Source organism: Labeo rohita, chromosome 17, assembly GCF_022985175.1.
Source record: "Labeo rohita strain BAU-BD-2019 chromosome 17, IGBB_LRoh.1.0, whole genome shotgun sequence".
NCBI classification, from domain to species: domain Eukaryota; kingdom Metazoa; phylum Chordata; class Actinopteri; order Cypriniformes; family Cyprinidae; genus Labeo; species Labeo rohita.
Genome location: NC_066885.1, coordinates 31,271,857 through 31,286,727, shown reverse-complemented (window position 1 = coordinate 31,286,727; position 14,871 = coordinate 31,271,857). Strand labels below are relative to the sequence as shown.

Below are 14,871 nucleotides of genomic sequence, written 5' to 3'. Positions count from 1 at the left end.
GTATCCTCCACGTCATTGTGTACACCATACCGAAAGCCTTGTATTCATTCTCCACATGCACTGTGCATTATCAACATTAATGTTTACATGATTAATTCATTATTAATTTTCAAGAAAATGAATAATATTCCTGAAAACTGACATCACTAATTAGATTGAGACCAATTGGAAATGCAGGAAACAACTAACCGAAAAATAACATCTTTGTAAATGATATTGAAAACATAGTATACTCCTACTGAAAAACTTCTGCATTTAAAGTGCATCTGTTACAGCCTACATACCTGCGATGGTGTTAATACCACAGTCAATGACAATGGCACCATCCTTCAGCCACTCTCCGCGAACCATCTCTGGTTTACCAATCCCTGTCACCAATATGTCTGCCTTTCCCACCTACAACAAAAACAAATACAGTACAGCCCACAACAATTTATTATTATTTTTTGTAGCATCCCCTATTACCCACTGAATAGCAAGCAATAGTAGCACCATCTTACCAAGTTTCATGTCTTCAAGCCTTACAGTTTAGATTTCGTAATTTTTTTGTACAAAATAAAAATAAGTTATGGTCACAAACAACAATTATCAGACAATCCACATTATTTTATGATTTTGATATTTAGTATTCAAAAATGTGGACAGTGTGTTTACATATTGAAATTTGACTATATAATCACTGGATTTGCCATTTTTTATTAGCTAATACAACTTTTCCCCTTCAAGGTTGCATATTTTGCAGAAAATTTGTGGAAACAATGCTTGAAAACTCTGTACCTCTGAGGCCAAGTCTGCAGTCTTAGAATGACAGGTCATTACAGTTGCATGATTCCAAAGGAGAAGATCATGCATTGGTGCACCAACAATCTTACTGCGCCCAATTACCACTGCCCTTTTTCCTGCCAGTGACACACCTAAAAACAAGACATTGAGGAAATGCAAATAAATAAAAAATAAAAAATATAATAATAATAATAATAATAATAATAATAATAATATTATATATATATATATATATATATATATATATATATAGAGAGAGAGAGAGAGAGAGAGAGTTTCTTTGGAATGTCTTCAGGACATGCCTAAATTTTGGTCAAACATCTGAACAGAAAGAAACAGTTCTTTCATAGGTTTGATAAATGTTACTTTGGCATCGATAAAGCTGTGCTGCATCTAGTGATCCATTATTCTGATTTAATGCAAATGCTGTGTGAAAATCATGTCCAGAGAACTTACAGTAACACTTTAGTTTAGGGACCAATTCTCACTTTTAACTAATTGCTTAGCAAATGTTTCATTAATTATTCAGCATACATACAGAGCTGGGTAGATTACTTGCAAATTGTAATCAGTTACTGATTACCAATTACATGACAAAAATTGTAGTTAGTAACAATCCATTACATTACACATTTTAGGTAATATATTCAGACTACTTTAAAATCACTTTTGACCTAACTTGTTGATCACATTGATTTAAATAGTATAATCTTGTACCATATTGACATAGAAACTATAAAGAGTAAGAAAATATATTACATTTGTTGTTAGTAACAACATGAAGCATTAAACATTAAACTGGTGTTTGTGAAGGAACCACAGTGGGTTTGTGTTTTTAATGAAAAGCTAATAAATAATTAAATCATAAAAATGTTAAATTAAAATAAATATTTTAAAATAAATCAAAATAAAATAACTAAAACTTTTTTTTTATTTGTTTACCTGCAAGTCGTGACAATTAACCAACGTCAGAGAATCAGTGAACATGCAAATATGACACTTTATTAAAATATATTTATTTTAAAATCTCAGGGCTACTTTAAGTAAATATATTAGGTGAAAGAGGATCAGATGAAAAAAAAAAAAAGTGTGAATTTGTAAATGTTAATGAGTTTGAAAGGCATAGAAATGCATGGTTAAATATTCTAGAGAGTGATAATTCAAAAAAAGAAAAAAAAAAATCATTGTGTTTATCAGTAGTTGATGCAATGTTAAACCTAAAATGATTTTTGTAAATCTGTGGTCAAATGCTGTATCGCCACCTGGCTAATAACTGGTCTTTCTGTAATTTGTAATCTTTTTTTGTCAATTTAAAAAAAGATGAAAAAGAGGAATTAGGGACAATCAATAAATTATGAATAATTTATTGCTACTGTGCAGATATGTAATCATGTAATCCATAAAAGGTAGCCGTAATCTGTTTGAGTATTTTAAAATGTAATTTAATATAATTACAAATACTTAATTTTTGCAATCAGATAATGTAATCCAGATTACATGTAATCAGTTACTACCCAGCTCTGCATACATAATACATTTGTTTTTTTTTGTTTGTTAGTTTTTTAATCAATTGACAGCCCTACTCCGTCTAAAGACTGAGGTGTTCGTCTCACCTGTTTGTTTGACAAGCTCCATACATCCATTAGGAGTACAAGGGATAAAACAGTCTCCAAGATCACCACGTGCCAGTTTTCCTGCATTTATACTTGTCAAACTGAAGCAAGCAAACAAACAAACTTTAAAACACTTTCTTTAATCATTTAAACAGGTTTCATTATTGTATGGTGCAGAAATCAGCTTGTTAAAAGTTAAATCAGAATAACCCAACTTAATGGTATGCTGTTTAAGAGTGAATTATTGTTTCTGTACCCATCTACATCTTTCTCTGGAGCCACAGTGTTGATAATCCTTTCTGTATTAATGGTGTGGATGGAGTCAAGGGGCAGCTGGACTATGAGCCCATGGACTTTGGAGTCCTCATTGACTTCCATTATACTGCGCATAACCTTCAGAATGTGCAACAGTTAATCATGAAGGGCAAAATCTGAAACAGCTGTTAATAATAAACAAAACATGGATTTACGGAACAGTTAATCACCCCTTCAGGTGAAACTGTCCTACCTCATTTTCAGTTGCAGTCCGTGGAAGCTTCACATGCACGGCATTGATCCCAATCTAAAAATCAAGACAGTAGTAATCAAAGTTTTTTTTTTGTTCCTTGAGGACAAATTGCACTTAAAAAAAAGTTTCCACTATCTGGTGGAAAAAAAGTTTCTAACAATCTGTTAGGGATTTTTGTGTCAATGTAAATTCTAACAAATGTCTGGGTAAATTTCATGTATGAATTAAGTATATAAATACAAACATTTGTTACAGATCAGGCTTTAGAAACAACATTGTTACATGTTGTGGCATTATGGCCTTGTCCATCTTTTACTACAATAGATTATGCCCTACTGAAACGATCAGGAACTTTGCTGAAAATAACCATTGCCATTGCCCAAATGTTAAAAATATATGCTATATGCTTTTCAAACTGTTAGCACAGGGTCATTTCTCATTCTAATTACCCTAATCTGCTTCTCAAACAACACTCTTTAATATTTAAAAGATTCAATATTATGAACTTTTTAAAATTTGGTGTGTATGTACAGTACTTATTCCTCACAAGTTATCACTGTAGGAACCTGGTGACTTTAAAACAAAAAATGTTCTCTGTGTAGTCAGGCTTTACCCAAGTCTCTCAAATTTGGTGGACATATTTCTCTAGAAGTTGCATACAGAGTAGCACACATTTAAGTGAAAGGGAAAAGAATGGTGGAGACAAAAGTTTGGAAATACACTCCTTAAACCGTTAAGGGAACCCTTAAAGTGCCCCTACTATGCCTTTTCAAATATGATCTTTCATGCAGTGTGTCATGTAGCTGTATGTGAACATAAACTATCTGCAAAGTTGTGAAGCCGACAGTGCACGATAAATAAAGTTATTGTCTATCAAAAAAAAGAGTCGGCTCACATTTGCCTGAACGAGTTGTCAGGAATTCGAATCTTTTTCTGTTATGGCCACACGTCACGAAGTAACACATTTGCATAATGTCCACCCACGTTCTACGTCGGGAACAACTTGCCCGCCATACATTTCCATGTGGTTTACCTCACATGGAAATTTACACGTACATTATACGCTGTATCCTACGCTGTGAGTAAAATTGTTTTATATTCACTTCCAAAAGATGATGAATCTACAAAGATTGTATTTTCTAGCGATTGTTCAAAAAATAAGTAGTTGTGTATGTTATGTTGTGTAACAACCCTGCACATGTCATGCTAACCGGCTAAATCACGCTTCTGTAGTTCTGTTGTTCAGCTGTGGACCCACTATAGTCTGACAATTTGTGATTGATTGCAGCTTGACTGTCTGTCTGTCTCATTAGCTGGAGTAATAATAAAGGATTGCGCACGAAGCGGCTTTCACACCGAATGCGGAAAGCGCTGTGCTATGAAACCCATTTGTTTCAATTTCTTCTGCCGCGCGAGGACGGCTTGTTTCGGCCTCGACCAAAGCGCCACAGACAAAGTCCAAATGAGTTGTTCAAATGAACTTTTGCCGCTGTGCTCTGAAGGGCTGCACTGAACCCAGCAGCCAGTGCAGCGCTTTCCGCGTTCGGTGTGAAAGCCGCCTTAATGCATTATACAAAGTTGAAGTTTACAACAGATGTGTGCCTGGTTCGCTTACATAAGCAAATTGCGAGCACTTTCCACGGTAGACCGTGCTAACTTGTCGATCAGCCACTTCAGCCGTTTCATCATCAGACTCTGGCTGGAATTGGTATGGTAAAATCGATGCCATCTTTTCTATGTTTTGACAAGTATCCAGGGCTGTCAGTCAGTTATGGCAATGGGCGTTTTGTTTTCCGACACGCTGTACGCGGTAGACCAATCATAAAGGACTGCGCCACCTGACCAATCACAGCAGTGAGGGCTCACGGAAAGGAGGGGTTTAGAGAGACTGATTCTTCGAACTGCTTCGCACGAGTCGTTTATGAACCATTTAGAAATGGGGTAAAATTAAATCTATTTTTAGAGAAAACTGAAGTGTTTTTTGACCTTGCATACATGTAAACCTGTTTTGGGAGTCTATTAAAACAATATTAGCAACCTTTAAAATGGCATAATAGGGGCACTTTAAATCAAATTGAAGTTGAAAATCTAAGTAAAAAAGTAAAAAAACTGAAATTGCAGGTTGATCGAACTTTATCACAGCAACTCATAATGTAAGTCAATGGCATGTATGGCCCTAACATGCCTGTATGCACTTGCAACAGCATCTGGGCATGTTAATGATGAGATGTCGGATGGGGTCCTGGGTGATCTCCTCCCAGACCAAGACCAGGGGCCTCATTTCTAAAACTTTCGTATGTACGCACAAAAGCTAGATTTTGTGTTCACACAAAACTTTTTAGATGTAGAAAACCATTCGTACTACAGAACCTGCGCAAAAATCCCTTTCTAAACCCCAGTCAGGCAAAGATTGCACGTACATGCATCTCCACTCCGTCTCCACTCCGAGCTTACAATGCCTTGTTTTACTATGTATAACCTCATCTGCATATCAATCCTATGCATATTTCCATCCACGTGACATGTTTAACACTGTCAAAGGTAGGAAAAAATGAGATACGGACTATAAATGCCATTTGTGCCATACACATTACATTGATAAAATCTTCCAGTATCCTTGTTATGTTTTAGAATAAATATTTCAAAATATCCTTAAAAACTAAATTGCATAAAATACTAATTATAACATTTATGCCATAATCCTGAAAAGGTAAACATACGTTTCAGGGAATTTATATATAGTTTGGCCTACTTATATTTTGCTGTGAAAATGCATGTGTCCGACACGACACATTACTGACAAAATATTTACAGAATGAAACATGTAAATCTTACCATTTCCTTTAAAATCTATCCTTCAAATACAATGGTTTTTTCAGATTTTTCAGAAAAAAAAAGAAGGTGTCTGCCTTCACACAATATTAAAGGAGAAGTCCACTTCCAGAACAACAATTTACAGATAATGTACTTACCCCCTTGTCATCCAAGATGTTCATGTCTTTCTTTCTTCAGTCATAAAGAAATTAAGTTTTTTGAGGAAATCATTTCAGGATTTTTTTCCATGTAATGGACTGCTACGGTGCCCCCAGTTTGAACTTCCAAAATGCAGTTTAAATGCAGCTTCAAATGATCCCAAATGTGGTTGTAAACGATCCCAGCCAAGGAATAAGTTATTTTCATTTTAAAAAAATACAATTGAAATACTTTTTAAATCTCAAACGATTGTCTTGTCTTAATCTGCCTGAACTCTGTGTATTCTGGCTCAAGAGAGTTAGGTTATGTCGAAAAACTTTTCTCCCTCAACTTCAAAAATAATTTCAAAATCATCCCACATCGCTGCAGAAGTTCCAACCCAGTCTTTGCAAAGTGAACATGCAAAGAAGATCAAACACCCTTAACAAAAAAGGTAAAACAGTGATATAGGACGATTCTGAAGTTTAGGGAGAAAATACGATTGAAGTTTTTTGACATACCCTAACTGTTATGAGCAAAAATACACAGAGTTAAGGGAGAGCAAGACAAGACGAGCGTTTGACATTAAAAAGTATATAAATTGTATTTTTTAAATGAAAATAACTGATCGTTTCACTAGATAAGACCCTTCTTCTGGGATTGTCCTCTGGGATCGTTTTCAACCCCATTTGGGATTGTTTGAAACCACATTTAAACTGCATTTTGGAAGTTCAAACTCTGGGCACCATATCAGTCTATTATATAGAGATAAATCCTGAAATGTTTTCCTCAAAAAACAAGTACATTATCTGTAAATTGTTGTTCTGGAAGTGGACTTCTCCTTTAACATCTCTGTGCAGCAGTAGTTGCACAGTATTATCATTGGAGGTATTCAAACAGGCCGATGGACCGTTTAACCTCCGAATCCATCAGCGTCTGTTGTAATACCGAAGTAAGTGAGCATCATTTATCCCTGTTCTAGCTAAAAATATTTTCTCATAACATAAAAATATTGCGCATCCACTACAAATGCGTTTCAATTCATATCATTTTTAACTTCTGCATAACGACTTAATGTAATCTCAGTGCCTATCTCCAGTAATGAGAGTGTCCTTTTTAACCTAAATTTTATAAAAAACAGTTTAAAATCAATCATTTCAGAGTTTAAAATGCTTCATTGTTTCACTCACTGCAGTAAAAGTGTTCGTACGCATGGGTCAAAGTTTGCGTGCAGGTGTCAAGTTTCTTTTTATAAATCCCATCTTTTGCATAGGAAGTGGCGTATGCCTCTTTCAGGGCATGTTTTGTGCATACCCAACATTATAAATGAGGCCCCAGAACATCACTGAGCTCCTGGACAATCTGTGGTTATACTTGGTGGCTTTGGATGCTCCAATGCATAAAATCTCAGAGGTTCTCAACTGGATTCAAGTCCAAACTATGCAATGCCTAGTGAATAGTATCAATGCCTTCAACATTGAGAAACTGCCTGCACACTTTGGCCATGAAGTTGGGAACTGTCATGGATCAGGAGGAACTCAGGGCCCACTAAACCAGTGTAAGATCTGAAAATGGTCTAACAGCTGTGAGGGTACCGTTGGCTAGCACATGGAGGTCTGTGTGACCCTCCAAGGAGATTCCTCCCCAGACCATCAGTGACCCAAAACCAAACCATTCATGCTGGATGATATTCAGTGCTGCTTAATATTCTCCACAGCATCTTTCAAGTTTGTCACATGCTCAGTGTAAAGCTTATCCTTGAAAAGAACTGGGCACCAATGGTAGACCTGCCAATTCTGGTGTTCTCTGGCAAATGGCAATTGAAATGCATGGTGCAAGGATGTGAGTAAAGGTTTCACTAGTAATATAACATAAGAGAGTAAAGTAATATAATATAAGAGAGACATGCAAAACGTGCAAAACAGGGGGTCCCCATGAGGCCAGGACTAGAATTGAGAACCAGTGCACAAGAGGATGTCAGGCCCTCATCCCACCCTCGTGGAGTTCAGAAACATTCACACTAGTAGCTTGGTGGAGGTCATTTTGAAAGGCTTTGGCAGTGCTCCTTCTGTTTCTCCTTGCACAAAGAACCAGATACCAATCTGGCTGTTGCACTCTTGCCCTTCTGCAGCAAGAACACAACAGCAAGAACAGTACAGTATGTTTACACAACCACTCTACAATGGTAAAAATCTTTCAAACTTTTTAAAGACCAGTGGGAAACCTGTCCGAAAAATGTGACTCTACTTAAAACAAAGACATCTAAACACTAAAGTAACTCAATCGCTGTGCTGAATGTGGTTTTACCTCAGCAGCTGCTTTTAGCTTCATGCTGATGTACAAGTTTGAGTCTTCTCTGTCTCCCACCTACAAAAAACAAAAACAAAAAAACACAAACATCAACATTCAAGCAATGTTTAAAACTTTCACACATTTTTATTTTTTAATGCTTTTAGTCATTTTCTCCTTTCCTTTTCTTCCAGTTTAAGCTTTTGCTTAAATAATGTGTTTCCCAACTACTACTAGGCTAATACTAATAATGATAACAAAAGTGTTTTCCACAAGGGGATTAGGGATGAGCAACTCTCAGCTTTTTATTCTAATTCTAATCCAACACATCTAAGCACTAAGCACCAACCACAGCACTACACATTTTGTATTTAACACTCCTGATTCCGGTCATCAGCTCACCGAACTGAAGTGAGTGTGGCAGATATAACACATATACAAAATGTGTAGTACTACGAGTTCCCAGGACAAAGAATGAAAACCACTGAAGCAATGTTACTTTCATATGCTATCGTAATTATGACTTTAGGTTACACTCATGTGCAACTTCAGACAGTGCTTCCCACACGTAGACTTTACCTGGGCGGGCCTGCTTGTTCTGAGTGTGTGACAACTGATTGCTTCCACTGACAACCCCAAATGCGCAGCAGAGATCCACAGAGGTGGATATTTCACAGACCAGGTAAAGCAACTTTCTCTCACTTAATTATTCTGACTTTGGTAGTAGCTTTGTAAAGAGCCTGAAGACATGAGTGAAATATATACATATACACCATGAGCACACTTTACTAAATGAGGCTGACACCAGCTCCTTATTTGCCAGCAGCATCATTTTTACTAATTTGTTCCCTCATTTGATTAAAATCAAAATGAGGGAACAAATTAATAAAACAAAAAACAAATTATTAACTGGCCACAATGTAGAATAACATGGGGGAAGAAGCCCCCCCAGGATAAGATGACCCCCCCATAATTTTCCTGTTGAGACAGACCAACATAAATTGGACTTAGACTTTCACAAAACATAGCTAACTTAGGGACATCATAACTAGCGTTTATCGGTTTGTGCATCAGTAATAATGGTCCATGGGAAAAAACAGTGTTCCATGTGAAGTTACAGTAAATGGACTAAACGAAGCCTCGAGGCCAAAAATTTGCCTCAATGATTTTGTATTCGAGTTACTTGAGTTACTCGAGGAATCGTTTCAGCCAAATAAAAGTAAAGCTGTACATTATAACTGTGAACTCAATGCGAACCAACAAATGTATTCCATAACAAAGACAGTATTAGTCACTCAGTATGTACATTTAATAATGTTAAAAGGTTTAATATTTATGAATTAGATCATAAACTTGCCCATTTAGTTGGGAGTGCAGTGCACTTCTGCACTTCTGTGATAACTGTCACATCGCAGTGTCGTGTTGCGTGTGGTGTGGACACCCAAATTGTTTGTCACTGGAATCTTGTCGTGTCTTGTGTAGTTAGGACACAGTGTTAGGTTAGTGGAATAATTCAGTGTCATTTTGCCGCAGTTGTGGGGCAAGATGGTGCCCATTTATAATTTTAACTAAATTAACTGTTTCCATTTGAGTTCCATACTACTATGCTGGGTGATACATAATAATCCTCTGCATGCTAAACTCATATGTAAATGTATTATAGTTTATCTTCCCACATCTTATACAAGCAGCAACTACACTATAGCAGTTAGAAAGACAAAGACTACTAACTTTAGCAAAGGTTAGCATACAAATTTTTTATGCGTTTACTCACCACATGAGTTTTTAAAGAAAATATGGCATGAGAAAGAGGAAGGGAGAATAGCACCACAGGTAACTTAGCCAACATTAGAGTTTAATGTTAATTGGCAATAAATAAATGCAAAGCCTTAATTAGCAGTTGACGCTGCTGCATTATCACAAAAGTTTATCATTTGCATGCATTTTAAGCCTTGCCAATTTAAACATTCAATCAATTTCGAAGCATTCAAGCACAAGAAGACACCAAAAAAAAAAAAATCAGTATTTTCGTGCTGTAGTCTGTGTGTACAGCGCGCTCACAGAAACCTGGCCAATTTGAACATTCAAGCGATTTTAAAGCATTCAAGCGCAAAAAGACATGACCAACAACTCCATTCAGTGTATTCTGTGCATGCACACTTAGAGCCGTGTCTCAGGCAGCTTAATAATAATTTATTGATAAACTTTTTTTTTTTTTTTTTCCCCTTCGGCTTAAGAGATGAAGATGGCAACACTGACTCATTTCGGCAATAGTGGATGTGTCTGTATGCATACATATGTATACGGATTACATAATCCGAGAATATTTGTTTTACATTTAAAATGGTTCATTTAAAAGTAGACATTTCGCTCTCTATATATATTTTTTTTCATGTCTGTAAGGCAAGAATAAACAAAAGTGATGCACTCAAGTTCTTTCGAAAGATGTATTTCAAAAGATGCATTACTCTTATCTGTATGACCAAAAATGGCGGAGTATTTTAAGAGCAAGTGACCGTACCGGTGCCTCCATCTGTCATGCAGTCACACTACTATTTCATCTTCCACACTCCACACAGACAATTGAATAGTGCACATTTTTCTAGGTTAACATTAGATTGAACGACTGTGTTGCTACTACTTACATATTTTACATATTTTAGATGATAAGCTATATTTGAGGTTGATGAATGATAGGAAAGCGTTTGGATGTCCTGTCCAATGTACTGTATTAGCACATAGACCAGTGGTGACCAGTTCCTGTGGATTTTTTTTTCTGCAACTAATAAACTTTTGGTCAACCAAGCCTATTCTAGTCAAACAAAAAAAAAATAAATAAATAAATAACTTAGACAGAAAGTTCTCTAATGGTTATTTTTGGGTAATGTGGGTAATAGGAGGATTAACCACCACAAGTATATTTTAAATCTGTGGGAGGCACTGTCCGAGTAGGCTAATATGTGCAATTATAAGAGAGTTTGAACAGAACATCAGACTGACTGGAAATATCATCTACATTAAAAGTTTACACATTTTAATTAAATCACAGACCAACAAATTGCAGAACTGCAGATTAAAAAAAAACAATTTTTCTGAGATTGAAAATTTTAAAAAAGCTAAATATCAAATACATTTACTCAAAAATAATAATAATAATAATAATTAAAAAAAAAGCAAAAAAAACTTTTCATGGCAATAAAAAGGTAAAATAAACTGTCCCGTTTGCATACAGCGAGTCATTTATTGCTCAAATACAAAATTACTCAAGTGCAAAATAGAACTATTACCATCATTTTCATCAGTACTTCAGAAATGATTAACTATCATTCATAGAGAGGTTACCACTAACCTGTAACACCACAAGGCCTGGTTTGAAATTGGGATGAGTCTTTCTCATGCCTTCCACATCTTCCTTCAGTCTCCCTCTTACCTGACTGGAGAAATTCAGTGATTCAAAATGAGTTGTGCATAAATGAGTTGTACTAAATGGTACAGTTGCTGATAGTCTATTGAAAATACACTGCTAAAGAAAGTGCTTAATTACAGTCATTCATAGTTAATACAGAGATACCTGTCCTATTAGGAAGCAAAAGTCTCAATCACTTTCACATGCTTTGGTGAAAATTAAAGTGATAAACAGTACACTGGAGAGGCAACAGCAAAACAACTCTCCAAAAAGAATGTTTTTGCAGGTGGTGGCCATAGACTATTGCTCTTGCTCTGACTGATTTGTATCTAGTTTTGTGTTTTGTTAGGGTCCTTCTCACTATTGCATCATGGGGCAGTACCTGCAACCCAATCACATTGCACAGCTAGTTCAGCTCCTCCAGGAATGCACACTTTTTTCTAAAGAGGTTTGGTGCATCTCAAAGCACAAGCTCAAGAGCATGGAGGAGATACTGGCAGACAGGCTGTTAAATGAGGAGAGCTGAAGCTGAATAGGCCAACCACTTTTCCTGGTTCTGAGTTGGTGCTTTGGGTGTCAAAAGACAAAGAACCGATTTGAAACTAGGCTCTGGCTCTGGACCATCACTCGAACTGTCTTGGTGGAAAAGGGTATGTGAGCTGGTGTGGATGTTTCTGACCAACCTCTGACCAAACAGATGTTGACCATGAGGGGTCCAATGTCCTATAGTGGGATATGTGCTCACAGTCTAGCACCATGCAGCTCGACTGCAATTTGCTAGAGAACACCAGAATTGGCACATCCACCGTTGGTGCCTCATTCTCTTGTCAGATGCACTGGGCCCTGGGTTCCTCCTGGTGGCAAATTCTGAATAACGAAGGCATTGATGCCACTGATTGGCTGTCATGTTTCCCAGACCTGAGTCCAAATGAAAACCTCTGAGATGTTATGTATTAAAGCATTTGAAGCCACCAAGTACCACCACAGACTGTCCAGGAGCGCACTGATGCCCTGTTCCAAGTCTGAGAGGAGATCCCCCTGGACACCATTCACCATTTCATCAAGAACATGTCGAGGACTGGAATAGACAACCGCTCACATACAGGCATGTGGGGACCATACACATTACTGACTAACAGTTACTTTGATGAAATTCATGCAAGGTGGATCTTCCTGCAATTTACTTTTTTTTAATTTGTTTACTGAGATCCAATGTGTGATTTAAGTGTTTCTTTACTTTTTTTGAGCAGTGAACTCTTCAGAAAACATTGTTTCCCTTTGGCATTGACATGTTTACATTTTTGCTTCATGTTTTTGCAACACATTTTTATATAAAATTGTATTTACTTTCTTAAAACATGTTATTGGTATGGTGGGCACAGGGACTCTGTGGGTAGTACGGGTGTGCAATATTAACAAAAAAAGGCCTTCATATTTTTGGGAATTTTGTCGATATGGCTTTTTTCCATTTTTCTTTGACAGGACAGTGGAGATGAGACCTCCTGTCTCCTGTGTTGGGGGGGGTGAAGTGTCGGTAAAGATCCACAGGTGGGACTCGAACTCGGGACACCCAAAGCACAACTGCACCATATGTTGACGCACTGCCCACAAGGCTATTGGCGCCAACAACAATTAGAGCTATTTTCTAACTCCAAACTACATATCACACACCCTAAGTGTGCAGCACTGTCACCTCACAACAAGAAAGGCCACAGCTCAGGCCTTTCTGTGCGGAGCTCTCCACATGTTGGCATGAGTACTTTGTTATGTCCCCCACAGCTCAAAAACTTAGTCTTAAACTTAGATCAAAACACTACAGCCTTGTTCAGACTGTCAGTCCAAATCTCAATATTTATCCAACTGGAATCTGATTTAAATAACTGTCCATACTGTGTATCACAGCTGTTCAGAACTGATTTGTGTGTTCCATGGTGCTGTTTTGTTTTACGAAATATCTGCATTGGTTTTAATGGCAACAACTTTAATGGCAACAACAAGCAGCAGCAATACAGTTTGCAATACAGATGTTGTCTTACAACATGACAACATGTCGCCGTCACACTGGTTTAATACGTCTTACAAGGCAGCGGCAGAAACATAGAAAGCTGGATTGTACTGATTTATTCTATGCTGCCATCTTAAAACTTAAAGAGGTATGAAGATAAGCAGTATATTGTCATTTTATGCTTGATCTGCACTTCATAACAACACAACCTTTTTTCCTGCAAAGACATCCAACATGTTTTCAACAAACAACATCTGACATGTTTACATTTTACAAATGCATTTCATGTAATTTTTTTTTTGCCATTCACACTTGCTAAATATGATTGGAAATGCACAAAATCAGATTTGGACATACAGTCTGAACAAGGCTTAAATTGCCTATAGATGTGAGTGAGAATATGACAGTGTGTCTATGTTTGTGCATCTCTCTAGACCTGCCTTGTTTCCCTGCCTTTAGCCAGAGATGCTGGCATAGGCACCATCATTTCTGAATTATGTCACTGTATTTCTCAGTAATCAACTTCTGTTCAATTTTAACCACCACCAAAAAAAAATGTAGTGCACCTTTCTAAAACGATGGCATCTACATTTTGCCATTTTTACATGAACAGCTGCTTTTTAGTTTGGGAAATAATAAAGGTACAAAAATAGCTATAACATAAATAAGATATATTTTGATACTGTATAAAAGTATTCATGAGCCCACTGCAAGTAACTAAACGGCTGATTTAACTATGTAATTCTTTAACAAGTAATAAGGGTCAGTTGGAGATCATGTGATGTTTGGTCTCCTTGAATGTATTAACCTATTACAAAAAAAGGCAGTATAAGACCTCTACACTTTTTTGCATCTGCACGTTACATAAGTCTTTTAAACTTTAACACCATCGATAAATGCGATCAATGAAAATCCCCAGTGGATGTTTCGAAGTTTAGAGTTCAATATGTGACCAAAAAATCCATAAAAACAATCACACATGCTGGCGGTATAAAAAACACGCCCTCTCTAAAATATTGTAGCCTTCAAATTGTCACTTTAAAGAAATTAGCGAGAACATTAAACTAATTAAAAATGAAAATAATTTCAAAGCTCTATCAACGTGACATAAATAAGAAACTTAGAAAAGAAAATAGCTTACGCTGAGATCGTTTTTCCGCAGATGATTTGGGCTGGCATCGTAAGATTTTAAATGCGCTACTAATTTTAAGTGAAATAAAGTTGTGTGTTCTGCAGTTTACGCTGTTAACAGAGAGCACGTGGTGAACTGTTCTTCCACTTCAGTCTTGAGCTCTGAGTCTGACGTTGCGCATTG

General features: G+C 36.7%; 1 protein-coding gene across 1 annotated transcript in view; it reads right to left on the bottom strand.

Annotated features, from left to right (window-relative positions):
- Positions 1–14,871, bottom strand: part of mthfd1b (methylenetetrahydrofolate dehydrogenase (NADP+ dependent) 1b) — a 30,350-nt gene extending 15,479 nt beyond the window's left edge. Inside the window, exons 1-8 of the mRNA XM_051133649.1 lie at positions 14,698–14,871; positions 11,495–11,579; positions 8,164–8,223; positions 2,905–2,958; positions 2,653–2,789; positions 2,397–2,497; positions 778–914; positions 285–396 (exon numbers count right to left, since the gene is read on the bottom strand). Of these exons, the coding sequence (XP_050989606.1) occupies positions 285–396; positions 778–914; positions 2,397–2,497; positions 2,653–2,789; positions 2,905–2,958; positions 8,164–8,223; positions 11,495–11,579; positions 14,698–14,735 (724 nt within the window). The 5' untranslated portion in view covers positions 14,736–14,871. The remainder of the gene's footprint in view (positions 1–284; positions 397–777; positions 915–2,396; positions 2,498–2,652; positions 2,790–2,904; positions 2,959–8,163; positions 8,224–11,494; positions 11,580–14,697) is intronic.